The following is a 21,208-nucleotide window of genomic DNA, read 5'->3' as shown; positions in this document are numbered from 1 at the left end:
AAAGCTTCTAAAATGCATATTAAACAGAAATGTTGCTGCAAGGAAGCAAGTATTTCCTGAACACTCATTACCTTAAAAAACTAACTCAAGAGAAGTTAGGAAAAAGATGTGTTAAGTTAAATAAACAAGGAGAAGCTTAGACAAGTACAGAAAGAGATGAGAGCTATTAGACTGTACTGCCAGGTATTAATAGCATCTCAGCTTGAACAGGGAGGAGTAAATCCAAAGTTAACTTAATTCTCAGGGGACTAGAAAGGAAAACTGCTTTGCTTACTTCTTTCTTGAGTTACACCAGGAAAACTGGCACTTGGTTTGCACTGACCTTCTGAATGTTCCCCCAGCCCTCACTTCCTTTATCGAAACACTTCTGATGTTTTCAAACTCTGCCCCCTGGTTTGTTGGTTTTCTTTCCTTCAGCTCTTTGTTGTTTTTAAAGAATTAACTAAGTAATTAGAGGGATGCTTTGAGAATGAGACAGCCAAAAATTTCTAGAACTCAAGAGTACTCAAGTAAAACATCTTAACTTAAAGAAAGCACCAACTTTATATATATATATATATATATATATATATAAATGCCCACTATATATTTAGTAGCTTACATTCCCATGTCATTAAGCACCTCCTATTGTCCTCAAGAACTCTTGTTACAGAGACTTAATAGAACAAAGCTTTCTTTATAATAATAAATTTGAATGCCCAACTTTTCAATAAAGAAAATATCTACTTAAATAAAAGAACTCTAAAAAAAATAAAGATAAAGTACAGCGCATACCTTCCCTCCTTTCATGACGCCGATCATGAGACTGTGAAGTTCGTTCATGATCATGCCTCCCTTTCTCTCGCATTGGAGAGCGATGTCTTGGGGGACTTTGCTTTCTCTGAGGAGAAGACAGAGAATGTGAAGCATAAGGAGAAGCAGAGCGTCGTAAAGGTGGAGTTATTGTCCTCTGATAAGATGGTGAAGGAGTTCTTTTTCGACGAGGAGAAGGAGAATGTCTTTGAATAGATGATCCTGACTGTGAGGAAGATGAGTGATGTCTAGAAGATATAGGAGAATGATGCTGTCCTGCTGGGGAGGTGGACCTATTAGGAAAAACAACAATAAAAAAAACCATGTTCAAGGGCCTTCATTTTTAGCCAAAGGAAAATCTACTTTAAAAACAAAAAAGCTGATCGTAAAAGTTAAAGCTAAAAGTGTGAATAATAATTTCACAACAAGTTTTAATTCACAGTGCTGTAAAATAAGTTGATTTTTAAAGATGTGATTGATTTTTAAATCAGCTTGAGGCAACAGTTCTAGATCAGATATGCACTGCCTTTCTCCCAAGCTTTGGCTCCAAAGCACACTTCCTTTTCCAGGTAACATTCTCCCTAAGCACAGATGATCTTACCCTCACTTAAAGTACAGAACTCACTCTTACCAGAGATAATCTCTGACAGTGTGAACAGGTACTTGCAGCGGGGAACCCACAAAGAGCTAAAGAGAAAACACACTAGTAAGATCTAGATGGAAGGCAGCTGTGAGAATGCCTGTAATTCAAAGCTATGGGAAAAGGGAAAAGCTATCACCAGCTGAGCCAAACTTAAGTCTGCACTGCCTGGGTTGACATTTCGGAAGGGAAAACAATGCCTGGGTTAAGGAAAGGATATACTGTCCATACTGTCTTTATCTTAAACAACCTGCTCTCTTCACTCTTGGGCAGCACAACTTGAGATTTAGTTCATAAGTCTTGGTTTCACTAAGGCTTCCTCTACTCCTTTCAAATCATCTTCTTTCACTGCTACCAGAGAAACAACTTATAACCTCACAGAGCACATGTGAATCACTCCTACAATCTGCTATGTCATGAGCCCTGTCTACAATGAATATGCAAAATGTGTGTGTGATGGAGAGCTGAAATACACACATTTGTGCAATAACTAAAAAGAAACAGGACCAATTGTTTAAAAAATAACATTCCAGACGTAAGAAATCCAGATAAACAGAATATTCCTCAAAGCAATCATTTTGAGGGCTAGATGTCTGTTCCAAAAAATTCTGAAGTTCTAGTCAAAGTATTTCAGAATTAACTTCAATCCCAATGACAAATATGTTTTAACATCTGCAACGATGGCAAAATTATTATTAATTCTAAACCAGGGTTTCTCAATCTTGGCACTAGTGACACTCTGTATTCAAGTAATTCTTTGTGGTGGGGAGTTGTCCTGTACATTGAAGGATGTTTAGCAGTATCGCTGGCTTCTATCCACTAGAAGCTAGTACCATCTCCCTCCCACCCCCATTCATGACAATAAAAAATTACTCCAGACATTGCCAAATGTCCCCAGGGAGGCAAAATCACCCCTAGTTGAAAACCACTTTCCTAAACTATGTTTATAAATAATGCCTTAGTAGACCTTTATCAACAAAAGGTTAAAATCTATAAAATACATGTTACTGAGTCAAGAAAGTGATCCAATATATTGGAAAGAATTTTGCAGAACAAGTATTTAAGCAAATAAACAAAAACACCTTTTGGATAACAGTTGACTAAAAACGTAAAAGTCAGCCAAAGAGAATACCACATTCACCTAAACATTCTAGTTATCTGTGGTTCCACTAAACCTTCATGCTTTTAGCAAAAATTGCTACTCCCTTCTCATATAAAAAAATAAGCCACAAGCCACTATAACTTAATTGACTCTAAATAGAAATTTGTTTACTCAACAGATATGAGTAGAAATGCTCAATGGGTCTTACCCAAATTTGGAAAACCATTTATGATCAATGGCCACTCAAGTGATCTTAATTGAACAGAAAAATCACTGCAATTCTGAGAACTAGAACGACTCTTCTTTGGTGGTTTCCAGTTTCAATTTCATTAGGTTCTAGTCAATTGGGAAATAGCTAAATTGACAAAATAAAGAATGTGGCTCTCCAGTGAACTGACATTTTGGTTGGTTTTGAGTTTACTTCTGGGGTATATGCAAAATTGTTTCAAGAACGTCTACCATACCCTTTGATGACTAATTCACAGAACTTAAAAAGTAAAACAGTTTATAATACTATCTTTAAAAAGCACATTATAGTACAATCACGTTTCTATTCAAATGTGGTGTTTACTGCACGGAAGAAAAACCTTCAGCTGAAGCTTAGGATAATCAAGCTATCATATTCAGGTCAGAGCACCAACATGTTGTTAAGTTATGGCTTCAACATTTTAACCTTATTTTCCTTCTTACCCATCCTCAGGAAAAAAAAAAAAAACAGTTTTAAAAAATTCTTGATTTAATTTAAGGATCTGTTATATAGTGAATATTTCTTCCCCCCAATTTTCTATGTTGAAATCCTTATCCTCAACGTGCTGGTATTCGAAGGTGGGCCTTTTGGGAGTAATTAGGTTTAGCTGAGATCCTGAGGGTGGGGCTCCCATGACAGGATTAGTGTCCTTATAAGAGGAAGAAACCAGAGCTCTTTCTCACTCTTTCCCCTTTTTGTGAGGACACAGTAAGAAGACAGCCATCTATGAACCGGGAAGTGGGCCCTCACCAGGAACCAAATCTTCCAGCATCTTGCCCTTGGACTTCTCAGCCTCTAGACCAGTGAGACATAAATGTCTGTTGTTTAAGCCACCCAGTCTATAATATTTTGTAATAGCAGCCCAAGCTGACTTAGCATCTTGACATTTTCCTCTGTTCCTATTCTTTTTTAAAAGTCTGATGACTGGGGCCAGCCCAGTAGCACAGCGGTTAAGTTTGCAGGTTCCGCTTTCGTGGCCCGGGGTTCACTGGTTTGGATCCCGGGTGCAGACATGGCACCGCTTGGCAAGCCATGCTGTGGTAGGCGTCCCACATATAAAGTAGAGGAGGATGGGCACGGATGTTAGCTCAGGGCCAGTCCTCCTCAGCAAAAATAAAACAAAAAAACAAAACAAAAGAGGAGGATTGGCAGCAGATGTTAGCTTAGGGCTACTCTTTCTCAAAAAAACGTCTGATGACTGAAGAACAGTGAAAAGAGGATCTGTTAACAAAACATGATGGGTCAAATTACAGACATGAGCCCAACTGGACCTGGACCCATATATGTTCATATAAAAGATGTGACTCTAAGAAAAAAAACTGTCTTGAAATCTGACCAAAATTATTAGAACTTTGGCTTCTAGACTACTACAGAGATATATTAAAATACATTTTCACCTAGAACAAGAGTAACTTCCGATTAACTAATCTTATGCTTTACAATTGGCTGGTTTCCTATCTGAGGAGGAAAAAAGGCATTTGAAATTCAAATAAAAAAGGCAAGTTTATTACATGAAGAGATGCTCAAAACCTTACAACAGAAATCTGTATACCGTTAGCAAGAGCACCGTGATTTACAGCACATAGGGAAAGCTGATCTTTAGCCTGACTTGATTCCAATCAAAAGCTTTTTAATGCTGCTATCATTAGGACATAATATAGAATGAAAATATTCGGGGTGTATTTCATTTGAGGAAAAATGTGAAATGTTAAGAAATTTAAAAAGAAAATTTCCTCTCATTCAAGATGCAAGTAATTTCACCTACAAGCTAATGTTTATACCCTACACTTTCTTAAAATTAGTAACACCAATTTTTCTCAATAATTGGTTTCTATTTCTCAAATATGAAAATATGTTTACATGATGTAACTAACATTCATAATTCAACCTTTAAAATCATTATCAAAAAGTATAATTTAAAACAAAACAAATGGACTATGGACACTATTAAAATCAATTCTATTATCAGTGGTAAAATACAAGATGACACACATTTCATACACAGAAATATTGAGGTTCTATTCTTTTACATAAGAAATTTATTCTTATTAAAATCATGTCACTTTAATTCATTGAACAAATATTAAGTGAGCATCTTCTATGCTCCAAGCATTATTTTTGGCGCTGAGGATGTACAAGTAAAGAAGACACAGCCACTAACATAAGAATGATGATAATACTAATAATAACTATAGCAGGTAATATATACCCTGCTACTAAATGTATGACATTGTTCTAAGTGCTTTACATATATTAACTCATTTCATCTTTAAGTCAACAACTCTGAGGTAACTGAGACAGAGAGGAGTGAAAACCAGTCTCTTAATTACAGAGCCTAGGAGTAGACCACCAACAACAAAGCAAGGCAATTTCAGCTAATTAACGCAACAAAGTTCATAAAACAGGGCAATGAAATAGAAACTGCTAGGTCCAAAAAGTATGCCAGGGGGACTACTTTAGGTTGCTTGGTAAGGAAAGGGCCTTTACTGAGAAGGTGATAAAGAGCCAAGTGCTGAAAATGTGAGGGAAGAGCTTTCCATGCTGAGGGCTCAGCAACCACAGAGGAGGCAGGATGGATCATGATACTGAAGAAGAGAAAGAAGACAGGTGTAACTAGTTTACCAGAAGAGTCGCCTCCTGCTACTGAAAACCTCTCTGAAACTGCTTGAGAACCTTCTCTCAAGTCTCTCATTCCACCAAGCACGTTGCACAAAGGGTAAAAGTAGAATTTTTAGGGACATAAATACCATTTTAGATTTTGGCTGCACAACAGGAGATTCTCTCTTCAGCTCAATAAATTTCCCCAATATCACACCTACAAAAGAGAGCCCAAGCCTTGATCAACTGGACTAAATGTGAGACACGTTTTTCTTCTTCCCAGTGTGATTATTTTGATATTTATAAAACTATTTCATTTTTAACACAAGTCTACCATAAATTTAGTATATTATATAATTATGTTCAGCTATATTACACATTTCTTTAAGTGACTTAATTTTATATCCCTAGCCTAAATTAGCATTCACGTAAAAACACATTTTAGGTCTACAGATAGAACTTAATTAAATGCAGAAAAAAGAAAATGCCCCAGACAAGTAATTCTCAACCTGAATACAAGGTTCCATTTTAATATGAAAAGATCTGCATATCCTTCATGATATTATTTGTGCTAATATCCACTAATTGGGAAAATATTATAAAAGATACTACAAATTCATCGACACTTTTAAAATTTGTATTTTAAAATTACATTACTCTTTTCTTTTAGGTGTGATACTGGTATAGTGATTATATATTTTTAAGTATCTTTCTCTTTTGGAGATATATGCTAAAATATATACAGATGAAATGATATGATGTCTTGAACTTGCTTCAAAATAATAGTGGAGGGGATAGGTGGACAGGGGTATAGACGAAACAACAAAGATATAAGAGGACCATTATTCTGTTCTATTTTTATGTGTATGAGATGTTTCCTAATAAAAATGTTCATGTAACATTTTTCCATCCTCTGTATATGACAGGGCAACATCAGTACACATTTATTCAAGAAATTATCAATTCATCTATAGAAAATGCTTGGTGCACACATGAATTCTTTCTTGTCCTATGGTTCACAGCCACAGGATGAGATTCACCAGTATAAACCATGGTATTTGAACATGAATGGTAAATACTGAATAAATCAAAGAATGATTCCAATAGATAGCATTCTTTGTCAAAGGTCTGAAACATTCTGAATTATTTCAATGTGTGCAATCACTGAAAGGAAATTGTCAATTTGGTGGTAATTTCGAATGATCAAATCTGTCTTTCAAATGTGGGTAAGACTCATGCAGGCATCTGTACTCCTACGAAGAAATAAACAATTCCATATTCAGTTAATCATAATGAAGTAATTAAAAAAAAAACTAGCTATGCTCTCTTACTATCATCTTCTCACTTAACTTCAAAATTCTACAACCTAGTATTTTGATTAAAACATATTACCCATCAGTAAAACAATATTTAACCAAATGTCCAGCAGAATGAGTAACACGCACTTGTTAGTTAACTTCTCTGGTTAACTACTATCCGAAAAGTTTGTGTTTGCTCAAGCCCTTGTTCTTAAACTACACTAACATATTGGTTCAGGTACCTGATCCAGAAAAATTAAAGTATGGTCACGCGTCACTTAACAACGGGGATATGTTCTGAGAAATGCATTGTTAGGCAGTTTTGTCCTTGTGTGAACATTACAGAGTGTATTTACACAAACCTAGATGGTACAGCCTAGTACACACCCAGGCTATATGGTACTAATCTTATGGGACCACCATATATGCAGGTCCATCGTTCACCAAAACGTGATTATACAGAGCATGACTGTATATACAACAGAGATTTTCATTGATAAAGAAAGTATTACAGGTCCACTGAAACAACATCGTGAATATCCAGTTTAGGATTATCTAGAGGTAACAGCTTAGGAATATTGATGCTCATGAAATAATCCCTTCACAAGTGATCTTCTGACTAAATATCTAATTTGAACTTAATCTTCCTGTGAGTTATATCTCTTCTAAAACAAATCACAGAATAAAGATGATTTAGGTAAGCTGAGTTCCAGGTAACTAAGATTTTAGTATTCTCTGTACAGAGCAGAATATGGAAAGTTTATTTTAAGAAATACTATGGGAAACTGCTACATTTTTTAAAAGCAGAGTAATAAATTCATAAGAGTTTTTATTTTTTGGATAAACAAGTGGTACTCAGGTTTTGAACAATGTAGCATAAATAAATCATAGCTGAGTAAAGTCTACTGGTCAAATTGGAAGACGACTGGTAAGAAAACTCTTTTAAGACCTGTGGCCTCCAAACTGTTCACTTCAAAAGCAAGTACATGACAGAAGTTAGTATTATTCAAATTAACCATATTTTGGGAATAGGGTATATTCTTAACAAAGTTGATGTCACCGATGAAGGTTTAGAAGGCAAGTACTCAAATCCTCAATGCCAGATCAGTGGAAGAGGTCTAAAGAATGATTAATAATTCTTCACATTTTTTGAAGAGAGGGGAAATTATGGATTTTTCTGGGAGGCTATGGTCACTCTCCCCTCACCAAAACACACACAGGCAAAATTTTACCCACACATCAAGAAATTTGCAGCCACATGAAATCCACCAATGGATCTCAAGTTGGGAGACCCTGATCTAGAAGGCTGTAGAACTGAGACAGAAGACAGGGAGAAGGACTTAAAGTCAGAGGACCATGTGGCTTTGTTGCATCATCTGTCCCACACGTATGCACACTCTTCTAGTAACTCACTAGGGAGCCATCCTCTAAGAAATGTAAGCAATCCTCTATATCCAATTGGCCCAGTAAGTCTTTCTTACTTGGAAGGAAGAAAAATAATCCATTTTCAGAAAGATATTATTATACATACATGTGATATATATTACTTCCACCTGTAGTAACAAAGCCTCTGACAACATTTTTGTTCACTGCTGCACCACCAGCTTTTAAAACAGTTCCTACCACTAGGTATTCAATAACTGTTGGATGAACAAATGAATTAGCTTACTTTCACTTAAGCACAACAAATCCTAATAATCCCAATACTCTTAATAAGCCCAGTATGACATCTAAATTAATTTTAAAGGACAATTTTCTCCAAAAGGAATTTAGATACTAGCTTTTAAATTACATACCCGACCAATCTGAAAGCAGTGACAAAGATTCTTAATATACTGTTTGCTTTTAGAATTAATAAATCCTTTATTCATAGTAATGGAGAAAAATTAAAATAATAGATCCACCTTAAACCCTAAAAATTAAATTAACTCCTCCAAAATCAAAATGCCCTTTTTCAACCTTGTCAAATATGGCTTTAGAGCTCCAGTGCAAGTCTGGGACCCACGCAGTCCCTCAGTACTCCTAACCCTGTTGCTTCATTTCCTTACACAAAAGAAAGAAACCAAGTTCAGATTTTTCTATATAATCAGTAACAGGTACATCCTAGGCATACTTTGTTGCTCCTGGTGGAGACAGCCAGGGAGAAAAAACCAGAAAATGAAGAATCAACCTGTGTATTACTCAGTTCCTCATAATACAAAGAATGTGTTACCATTTCAATGGTGAACTATCTAGGGATATATGTTAAGAATCTCCTTTCAGAGATTTCTGGGTCAAAATAACAAAACAAGAACCATTAGAGAAGAATAAAGACTTCATCATGTAAATCACTAAGTACACTTAGAATTTATATCTGATTTACATGTCATTTTTCAGAAAAATACCTACTGGATTGAATAAAATTCAGAGTATATTTTAGGAAAATATGTTCAAGAATTGTAGATGCTCCAGTTAACCATTCTCTTATTGCTCCAATAAAACACAATGTTGCCAAATCCTAGTAACAGCTGACACAATCATTCTGCTTCTTCTAAGTCACGGGGTGGGGGAGGGGGGTTGATTCATCTAAATAAATTAGATAAGATGATCTCTTCTCAAGACAAAGAAAGGCCTAGGCTTAGTGCCAAAATCTTTTTTTGGGAAAAGACTAGGTTTTATTGAACTTATAATTATAAAGCAACATTAACTGCTTACTAGGATAATTTATCCTGAATGATAGTACAAATACCAGTTCACAGAGCTTTCCAGATAAAGTGCCAGATAATCCTGCTTTTACTCTAATAATCTTGTCACTTAATAACATGAACAGAAATGGCATCTCACAGGTGTAGCAGAGACTGCAATGACCTGTCCCAACACCCATTCTCTCCTCCTTTAGTAACCCCAATTTTATTTGGATCGGCTATATGCCCAGCTAAAGAATTAGATTTCCAAGACTCCCTAATAGCTAGATGTAGCCATGTGACTAAATTCTGACCGATAAGATGTAAGGGGAAATAGTGTGTGAGACTTCCAGGAAGATTAGGTTTTCTTCCCTTAATTTTTTCTGGTCTCTGGAATATGGATGTAAAGGCTAAAGCATCAGGAGTTATATTCAACCATGAGATAACCCTGAAAAAAACAGCATGCACAAGGAAGAAAGACAGTACCTGGATCCTCAATGACTTCATGTAACACTGTGATCTGTGTTGGACTGCCTCCCTCTAAGCTTCTTTAAATGAGAGAATGAATCTCAATTTATGGTTCCCAAACTTTGCTGAACACTAGAATTAGCCACTGAACTTTTAAAAATCTAGACACCAATGTTGCTCCCTATGTTAAATAAATCAGAATATCTGGGGATTGAAATCAGGCATCCAAGTTTGGGTACTCTTGCCTTATGTACTTAAAAGCCCTAAACTGAGTCCTTATTACTAACAGCTGATTCTAAATCTAGGTGATACTGCATAAGTGCAGTCAGAAAAAAAGTAGAAAAGTTAGAAAAAGCTAAGTCTCTTTACGGATACGTTTTATTAACTATATAGTTTAAGTGGAAACCTGTAAATGGAAAGGCATTTTTAAATATAATTATGCTATAATTTATTACTAAAGTAGGAAAATAAAGACACACTTTCTGAGCACTTTGCTTATTTTTTTAAGTATTATCTCATTTAATATTCTCACCTCAACACTATCAGGCAAAATCATGTATATTCTACAGTTGAAAAAATAGAGGCTCAGAAAACAAACTTATTCAGGGTCTTGAATCAAGTAACTGGTAGAGCCAAGATACAAGTTCCTCTTTGTATCAATGTTTATGCATTTTCCATTACACTGTAACTCAAGAAGAAAAGAGACTGAGAGCTCTCTAAAGAGTTGCATTTTGTCTTGAGGAAATGCTAATTTCATGAAAGAATAAACTTGAAAACTAATTTAAAAAAATAAAAAACAAGGGGAAAGCATCCGTATCAAATCTGTAGCCATTTCACAAATCGTGTGAACCCGAAAAATATTACCTCCAAGTAGATTTTTATAAAAAGGATACTTGTTCTTAAGTAGCATTAAATAAATGAATTTTAAAAATCAAGAGTTCATAACCTGTCCATTTTGAAAACAGACTTTTAAGAAGTACTATCTTTAGAGTAGAGAAAAACTGGTTTATGAGAAGTAATTTATTAAATATACAGAATCTACATTACTCAATTCAGTGACATACACTCTAAATTTTGAAACAATTATTAAATTTCAAAATGAACAGATTTTCAGAAGAGTCTCAGATCTTTCAGTGGCTGGCTCTTTTTTATAAGTCTATTTATATCAAAAAGCTAATGGTTGTTAACAGACAAAAGATCAATAAGGAAATTCAGGATTGAACATCACTGTAGATCAACTGGGCTGAACAGACATATAATGAACACTCCACCCAACCATAGCAGAATAAACATTCTTCTCAAATGCACTTGGAACATTATCCAGGACAGATCACATTTTAGGCCACAAAACAAGTCTTAACAAATTCAAAAAGACTAAAATCATACAAAGTATGTTTTATAATCATAATGGAAATGAACAGCAGAAGAAAATCTGGAAAACCCACAAATACGGGTGGAAATTAAACAACACACTCCAACAATCATTAAGTCAAAGATGTCACAAGGGAAATTAGAAAATACTTTGAGACAAATGAAAATGAAAACACAACGTATCAAAACTTATGAAATGCAGCAAAAGCAGTGGTAAGAGGAAAGTTTACAGCAATAAATGCATACGTTAAAAATAAAAAAGATCTCAAATCAACAACCTAACTTTACAACTCAAGAAACCACAAAAGGAAGAAACTAAATCCAAAGCAAGCAGAAGGAAGGAAATACTAAAGATTAGAGCAGAGATGAATGAAATAGAGAAAAGAAAAACAACCAAAATAATCAACAAAACTATGTTGGATTTTTGAAAAGATCAAAAAAATTGACAAATACTTAGCTAGATTAACCAAGGGAAAAAAGAGAGAAGACTCAAATAAATAAAACCAGGAAAAAGAGGTCAGTACAATTGATGCCACAGAAATAAAAATGACTACAAGAGAATACTTTGAACAACTGTACACTAACAAATTGGATAACTTAGAAATAATGGATAAATTCCTAGAAACACACAACCTACCTAGACTGAATCATTCAGAAAGAGAAAATATCAACAGACCAATAATAAGTAAGGAGATTGAACTGGTAATTAAAACCTTTCCAAGAAAGAAAACCCCAGGACCTGATGGCTTCACTGGAGAATTCTACCAAAGAATTAACAGATTAACACCAATCCTTGGGGACTCTTCCAAAACCTGGAGGAGAGGGAATACTTCCAAGCTCATTCTTTGAGGCCAGTATTACTCTGATACCAAAGCCAGACAAAAACACTACAAGGGAAAAAAAACTACACACCAATATTCCTGATGAATACTGATGCAAAAATCCTCAACAAAGTACTAGCAAACCAAATTCAACAACACATTAAAAGATTTATACACCATGACCATGTAGGATTTAATCCTGGAATGCAAGAATGGTTCAACATTGGAAAATGGATTACACCATATTACCAGAAGGATGGGGAAAAAAAATCACCTGATCATCTCCATAGATGAAGAGAAAACAATGACAAAATTCAACACTTTTTCATGATAAACACAACACTCAACAAATTAGGAATAGAAAGAAACTATCTCAATATAACAAAGGCCATTTATGAAAAGCCCACAGCAAACACCACAGTCAATGGTAAAGACTGAAAATCTCCCCTTGAGGATCAGGAACAAGGCAAAGACGCCTGCTTTCACCACTTCTATCCAACACAGTATTGAAAGTTATAGCAAGGGGAATTAGTCAAGAAAAAGAAATAAAAGGCATCCAAATTGAAAAGGAAGAAGAAAATTATCTCTATTTGCAGATGGCATGATCTTATATGTAAGAAAGCCTACAGATTCCACCAGAAAAAAAAAAACTGTTAGAACTAATAACTTCAGCAAAGTTGCAAGACATAAAATCGACACACAAGAATCAGTTGTGTTTCTATACGCTAACCATGAACAATCTGAAAAGGACATTAAAAATAATTCTATTTACAAATGCACAAAAAAGAATAAAGTACTTAGAAATAAATCTAACCAAGAAGGTCAAATACAGGACTTGTATACTGAAAACTACAAAACGTTGCTGAAAGAAATTAAAGACACAAATAAATGGAAGGACATTCCATGCTCATAAATCAGAAGACTTAACATTGTTAAGTATTCCATACTACCCAGTGATCTACAGATTCAATGCAATTCCTATCAAAATCCCAATGGCATTTTTTGCAGAAATATAAAAATCACCCTAAAATTTACATGGAATTTCAAGGCATCCTGAATAACGAAAATAACTTTGAAAAGGACGAACAAAGAAGACTCATATTTCCCGATTTCAAAATGTATTACAAAGCAAGACTAATCAAAACAGTCTGCTACTAGCATAAAGACAAACAGACCGATGGAGTAAAATAGAGAGCCTGGAAATAAATCCTTGCATATATGGTCAAATGATCTTCAAGAAGAGTGCCCAGACTACTCAATAGGGAATGGGGAAGGGGAATTCCTTCAAACGTGGTCCTGGGAAAACTGGTTATCTACATGCAAAAAACGAAGTTGGACCCTTACACAATAACACAAAAATTAACTCAAAATGGATTAAAGACCTGAATGTAAGATCTAAAATTATACAACTTCTACAGGAAAACATGGAGGAAAATCTTCATGACATGGAGTTGGCAATGATTTCTTGGATATGACACCAAAAGGACAGGCAACAAAAACAAAAACAGACAAATGGAACTATATCAAACTTAAAAACTTTTGTGCATCAAAGGACACTATTAACAGAGTGAAAAGGGAGAAAATATTTGCAAATCATATATCTGATACAGGGTTAATACCCAGAATATATAATGGATTCCTACAACTCAACAAAAACCCACTCAATTAAAAAATAGGTTAAAGACTTAAATAGATATTACTAAAAGATGATATACAAATGGTCAATAAGCATATGAAAAGCGGCTCAATGTCACTATCAGCAGTGAAATGCAAATCAAGACGACAGTGAGACATCACCTCACATCTATTAGGATGGCTAATATCCAAAAAACAGAAAATAACAAATATTGCTGAGGATGTGGAGAAACTGAAACCCTTGTACACTATTGGTAGGATTTTTAAATGGTGCAACTGGTATGGAAAACAGTATGAAAGTTCCTCAAAAAAATAATTTAAAATAGAAACTACTGTATGATCCAGCAATCCCACTTGTTATATATCCAATAGAACTGAAAGGGTCTTGAGGAGATATTTGCACTCCCAAGTTCACAGCAGCAGTATTCACAATAGCTAAGAGGTGGAAACAATCCCTATGTCTATTGACAGATGAATGGATAAACAAAATGCAGTATATAGAGATAATGGAATATTATTCACCTTTCAAAAGGAAGGTAATCCAGTCACACACTACAACATGAATGAACCTTGAAGACATTATTATGCTAAGTGAAACAAGCCAGTCACAAAAAGACAACACAATTCCACTTACATAAGGTATCTAAAGTTGTCAAATTCATAGAAACATAAAGTAGAATGGTGGTTACCAGGGGCTGGGGAGCTGGAGGTGAGAGGGGAGAGAAAGGGAGTTATTTAATGGGTATAGGCTCAGATTTGCAAGATGAAAAAGTTCTGTTTCATGACAATGTGAATGTTACTTTACTAAACTGTACACGTAAAAATGGTTAAGATGGAAATTTTACGGTGTGGTATTTTGTTTTGGTTTGGTGAGGAAGATTTGCTCTGAGCTAACAACTGTTGCCAACCTTCCTTTTTTTTTTTGCTTGAGGAAGATGAGCCCTGAACTAACATCTGTGCCAATCTTCCTCTATTTTGTATGTGGGTCGCCACCATAGCATGGCCTGACGAGTGGTCTAGGTCTGCACCCGGGATCTGAACCTGTGAACCTGGGCTGCCGAGGCAGAGTGTGCTAGACTTAACCAGTATGCCATGGGGACAACCCCAGAAATTTTGTTTTTTAATCATAATAAAAAATTTTAAGTGAAGTTATCCACAATTCAATACGAAAATTATTAAATATACATACACAGACCTGAAAACACTAAAAAATCCATTACAGTAATGCCTAAAATCTTCTGAAAAGTTGTTTTAGATTCTACAAAAGTAAGACTTGAAACATACAATCTTACTTACCGTGGCTTTTCTCTTTTTTCTCTTTGTCTTTCAAAATCTCGTCCCCTGTCCTTTCCATCTCTTGGTTTTTCTTCTAGCCTATCCTTTATTTTATACTTTTCTTTATATTTTTTCCCCAGAGCAATATCTTCCTGCATAGGAGGGGGTGGACTAGGAGTGCGGGGTCCTTTCTTCTTACTTTGACTGCTTTTGGAATTCCTGAAGGTAACATAAAGCTATCATTAGAGGTCCAAATATTTTTGGAAGGTCAAATGAATGTTTTTTCATTTTAACAAAGCATTTTTTTTAAAATGATAGCACCCTTTTCAATAACTTGCCTTTTACTACTTTGTATATTTGTAATCAATATCCTGAAAAAAATAATACACAGAAACAAGCAAAGAATTAATTTACTTGCTACTTATTTCATTAACACTGCTTATTATATAATTTTAAAGGGTAGGTTTCTGAGAAAAAATGCAGGTGGACTAAGAAGAGATTCTTTCAGGACAGGAAATATAAAATAAAACAACTGCATGAACTGAATTTTTTTTAAAACTTATATAGAAAAGTAGATGAAGAAAGTAAAAATCACATATAATTCCACTACCCAAGGATAACCATTGTTAACACCTTGGATACATGTCCACACTCTTCCCATGTCTCTTTCCCACCCCCCTCAATCCTATTACAATGTTTTATCAAATTTTTTGTACTAAATAAAGCACGAGTATCTTTCTATAACAAAAAGTAGATTTAAATAATTATTTTTATAGACTATAGAATTTAATAGATATGCCCTATAAATTCTTTGAACAATTTCATATTAAGTCTTTTTTTTCTTGGTGAGGAAGATTAGCCCTGACCTAACATCTGTGCCAGTCTTCCTCTATTTTGTATATGGGTCACCACCACAGCACAACTTGACAGTGCTGTAGGTCTGCGCCTGGGATCTGAAACCGCGAAACCAGGCTGCTGAAGCACAGTGCACTGGACTTAACCACTATGACAAAGGGCCAGACCCTCATATTAAGCTATTTAGGTGTCTTCCATGTTTTCATCATTATAAAGAACACACAATTACATTACCTATAAATGAAATCCTAAGCATTGTTAGTAAACATCCATTTAAATCTTTGAGTCTTAAGAAATCTTTCTCAACTCTTAGATTACAAAGATGGTTACCTAAAATTGTGGAATTTTGCCTTTCACATTTAATCTACCTGGAATTGATTTCTAGATATAGATGATCCTGTTTCACTTGGCACTTTAAATAATTTTATCTAAGTGGTATAACTCTGAGCCCTCATAGATCCAAAATTGTCTGTCTTTACCTGATACCTGAACAGTTTGACTGAATACAGCATTTTGTTGTCAAGTATCCTTTTCCCTCAGAGCTCTATAAACATCATATAATTATACATATATACAATATTATATAATAAATATAAAAATATGTATATATATGATATTACAATATCTTGTAGCAGTTAGTGTTGTAGATGAAAAGCCCAAAGAGAGTCAATTTCTTTCCTATGCAGGTGACCTGGTTTTCCTTCTGGGATGCTTATAAAACATTATTCCCTGGAAACTAAAAATTGCACTGAGATAAACCTAGATCTTCTTTTGTTATGCTTTTCTAGCACTCAGTGAGTCATTTCAATCTGAAACCTCAAGTTTTTTACTCAATTTCTTCTATTTTTATTTCATCAATTCTCCACAACCCATGTCTCTCTGGTTTGCTAAATCCCAGAACTTACTTCCTGTGACCTTCAGTTCTCTAATCCCAAGACTCCTTAGCTATAAAAAGGTAATGGATAGTATCTTCCTCAAAACTGCTGGTAAGATTAAAAAAGGATAACAGTACAAAAGCAACTGACTCAATCATGGTAAGCATTCAGAAAATTTAGCTCTTAGCCCTTAATCTATGTCTTACTATTTCTTAAACCTTGCTAGGTTTAACCACCTAGCAAGTCAGAAATTAGTAAAATATGACCAGATCTATTTTTCATCTTTGTTTTCTGCCAAGAACCATTATTAGCACATATCTCACTGCATATTTATGAAATGACTCAAACTTTTTATGTATCTAACAGATAAGAGATAAATGTCTGCACTTCTAAATATTTTCCCACTTAAAAGACAAAAACTAATCAACAGCTGGTATCTGTATGAAAAATTATTTTAAAAACCATTTTCAAGATAAAATGATAGAGTAATTCTTCACACAAACTGTATTTTCACATTAGTGCCTGTGACAGAGACTAGCTAGGTGTTTACCAAACTTCTGTCCTGGGCACATTGTTGAACTATACTGTCTAGACTTTTTTTGTTTTTTTTTTTTGAGGAAGATTAGCCCTGAGCTAACACCTGCTGCCAATCCTCCTCTTTTTGCTGAGGAAGACTGGCCCTGAGCTCACATCCGTGCTCATCTTCCTCTACTTTATATGTGGGATGCCTGCCACGGCATGGCTTGCCAAGCAGTGCCATGTCTGCACCGGGGATCCGAACCTAGGAACTCTGGGCTGCCGAAGTGGAACGTGCGCACTTAACCGCTGCACCACTGGGCTGGCCCCTGTTTAGACTTTTTTGAAGTTAGCTGTGGCCAAGTGACCAAGTTCTGGTCAAAAGAATGTGAGTGGAAATGATATACTTCCAGGCCAAACTAATAAAAGACTCTTATACTCCAGGCAATTGTAAGCTGTATACCTAAATAAGTTTAATACTTTAATTAATTTTTTTCTTTGCACATTCTATAGTTTGGTGTCCTCAAAAACCCAAGAAAGTGGAGCCATAGTCAGGAGCCTGGGGAACTCAATCTCCATGTACCGGAGAGCCACCTGTTAATCAGAAACACCATTTTGACTTTACTTGAGTGAGAAATAAACTTCTGTTGTGTTAAACTCACATTTTTGGATTAAGCTATGATAACAATGAAGATTATCTCAATACACTCACTAAAGTGCAGAATTTCTCCACATTACCTTCAAAAATATATGCAGTTGGAAAAAACAATGATGTTACAGATGTAAGGTTTTCAAGTGCCTTCCAACTGAAGGGGGCAAAAATGGTTTTGTACTTTCTGAAGTCAACAAAATCTTTCGACATTTTTAAGTTAGTTGATTATTCTTTGGCACAGAGCCCACTTCCTATTGGTGGCATAGAGCTCAATTATCTACTTCTATCATTTTTAGATCCTCTCTCTCCCCAAAACTATTTCTTTTGAATGGCTTTTAAAAACTTCATACATCTTTATACAAAGAGCTATAAAGAAAAATTTACCTAATAAAAACTAAAAAACAATGTAGACAGACAGAATAGATAATACACTTGCTGATTCTAAGCCACACTGTATCTCACATATCAGCATAAAGCTTACTATCACAATATATCTCACAATGAAAGAAAACTGCCAACTTTCAGGGAGAAGCATGAGTTTTAATTTACCTGTAATTATCTCTGCCTACTTAATATGATAACCATGTAAGACCAAGGAGTTTGTTTACCTGATTGTCACCTCAGCTGACTTACTAGCACTGGTTGCAACACTCCACTGAATTTTAACTGAAATTCTAATCCTTAGTTGTTGCTTAACATGTCTTCAAAGAGTTTATAGTATATGATCCAGCAATGAAACTAAAAATTGATGATCTGACAGACTCTAGGAAATCTAAACTGCATGCCAAAGAAATGCTATGTTCAATTCAATGTTTTCTTTGTACCTTTGGACTGTTTTCCACGCCCTTCTGCTTCTATTATTAAATTAATGGTGCATCTCAAAGTCAACAACATCTTAGAATACAGAAAACATAGTAGTTAAATCAATGTAATTATTCATGCTAAATATTCATCAAAGGATAAGTGAGTTACTAATAAAGCAGTAAGAGAAAACGAGATGAAAAAGAATAGGATGAAACTAACCCTTCATCCAAATAGTTAGCAAAACTTTCTATGAAGAGATTAAATTTCAAAGATTTTATAAATAGAAAGGAGAAGAAAATGAAAAAAGAGTATTTCTGGTATGCTGTTTTTTCTGGGAAATGAATGGAGCTGACCAAAAGTTATATAACTGGCTAGCAAAGAGGATAAAGAGTAAGTGGGGTGAATCAAATCACTCCATAGTCCAACTTCTTCCACATCCCTGTGTAATATTTACTCAATCCCAGAAGCAAAGGAGAAGATCAAGTCACCTTCAGAGAGTGCCTTACTACAATGCAAAGCTCTATGCAAAGTAAGTGCTATGGGGAGACAGAACAATGAGCCATCAAGATCCCAATCTTCAAGAAGCTTAAATTTAATAGAGGTTGTAAAACATGTATGCCACAGATAAAATATAATGCAAACAGCAATTATTATTAACAGGGAGGCATAAATAAAATCTGAAAGATATACAAAGGGAATAGAAATTATGTTCAGTAAGGAAAAATGGGAAAACTTATTGGAAAAGAAAGAATTTGAGCCAGATGTTGAAAGACTGAAGGTGGAACAGTATAAGAGGAATACTGGACAAAAATACAGACAAGATTGCAAAGATCAAAGTATGAGTATCATTCTAAAAAATCTGAATTTCATCAACAGAATGGAAAACCACTGAGTTTTTCAATGGCATAATAAATTAATTGGAATTGTTTGTTCAAGATTTCTCTCACAAAATACGTAAAATGAATGGGTTGAGGTAGCTGAATGAAAGTGTTTATATGTATGGGGGAGTGGACACTAGATAAAGTAAATACAGTTAGTAGGATGATATAATAGTCTAGTCAAAAAGTCTGAAATATGGTTAAAGCCTCTAGAAACTAGAAAGAAGACGACAAATATGAATTTCATTATGGGTTCAGATAGACAGGGTCTGCCGACTAGTCAAATGTTGGGAAGAGGCTTTTAGTTTAACTTTTTTCTTAAATATAATTAGCCTATGCACTTTAACTAAAATAAAATTTAAATAGTACAGAGTGACATTAAATGAAAAAGTGTCTCCTGCCTTATTCTCAGTTCCTCAATGTATTCATATTTAATCACTTCTATTTTTATTTTGCCAACTGGCTACTACAATAATTCTAAATATATTCACACTGCTACACATATACTATAAAGAACAATCTCTTGATCATGTATACAAGGAGACAAGAAGAATTTCCATTGCGTATAATTTGCAATAGCTAAAAACTGAAAACAAATGTCCAACAGAAAAGTAGACAAATAAATAGTACAAATACTAAAATGAAAACTAAGACTACATATATCAATATAGGTAAGCTTTAAAACATATTAAGTGAAAAACTAAGTTGCAGAAGTTATAATGTATCTGCATTAAGATTGAATAGATGAAAATACTATATATTGCAAAATAACACATATTATGAAAGTATAAACACACATGCACAAGTATCATAAACGCCAAATTCAAGTGGGAAGGACAGGAAATGCATCTGTTATGTTTTATTTCTTAAAAAATAAAAAGCTCTGAAGCATAAGTAGATGTGACAGACATTTTTTTACTGTTCTCTGTAATTTTCTTTTAAATTGAAACATTTCACTTTTTTTTAGAAGAAAAAAGTTTACATTAAATACTAAGTGTATTAAAAGTACCCTTCTGTAATCTACTAAGTAATTCTTTTGAACATCACTTCAGAAAAAGCTCTTTCATTCTAGTACCATTATTGCCCTACTGACCTCTGCTGGTCCAACAAGGGAGAGGATACTGCAGCTGTCTTCCTGTCTTTCTTGCTAGCTGAGGATGACGACTTAGGGCTTGATTTTCGCTTTGGAGATTTGCTGGACTTTCTCAGAGAAGGTGATGGAGATAATTTTGATCTAACCACTTCTGGTGAAACCTTTCAAAAGAATTCAGTAAGTCAATTCAAAAACTCCTCCAATCATGGCTGTTAAAATCAGACAACAAAGCATGTGTTTTCAAATCATACCAAACTTGAGATGAAACATTGTGTTATGATAGCCACCACATATTGATGTTAGTCTGACTCCTGAACCCACACTTTTAACCAATACGCTAATTAACTGCCCTAACATAACGCTAATATCAATAAAGCAAACTAAAATTATGAAATTTGAAAATGTCCTCAGAAAAATCACAAATTACATTGAAATAAATTCTCTCTCTCTCCCCCTCTCCTCTTTAGAAAAGAAGCAAGTATTCTAGAAATAGCATAGGCCTAAAAACAGACATACGTAGATTCAAATCCCATTTTACATTAGCTGGTGACTCTAGGCAACAGAACTTGTTTTGTTCACTTGTTCAATAGCAAAATTATTTCATATTTATCTAATAGAGTAATGT

At 34.6% G+C, this 21,208-nt stretch overlaps 1 protein-coding gene across 13 annotated transcripts in view; it reads right to left on the bottom strand.

The window, feature by feature from the left end:
* The window catches only part of ZC3H13 (zinc finger CCCH-type containing 13), a 98,716-nt gene that overhangs the window by 36,274 nt on the left and 41,234 nt on the right, over positions 1-21,208 (bottom strand). For 9 of the 13 annotated variants that reach the window (XM_070578840.1, XM_070578842.1, XM_070578843.1 and 6 more), the window contains exons 7-9: positions 20,584-20,744; positions 14,932-15,129; positions 775-1,085 (exon numbers count right to left, since the gene is read on the bottom strand). In XM_070578840.1, coding sequence (XP_070434941.1) covers positions 775-1,085; positions 14,932-15,129; positions 20,584-20,744 — 670 coding nt within the window. The remainder of the gene's footprint in view (positions 1-774; positions 1,086-14,931; positions 15,130-20,583; positions 20,745-21,208) is intronic. The other 4 variants (XM_070578846.1, XM_070578847.1, XM_008516942.2 and 1 more) reach the window with 1 other exon arrangement.

This window comes from Equus przewalskii, chromosome 16, assembly GCF_037783145.1.
Source record: "Equus przewalskii isolate Varuska chromosome 16, EquPr2, whole genome shotgun sequence".
NCBI lineage: Eukaryota > Metazoa > Chordata > Mammalia > Perissodactyla > Equidae > Equus > Equus przewalskii.
This window is presented reverse-complemented; position numbering and strand designations above follow the sequence as displayed.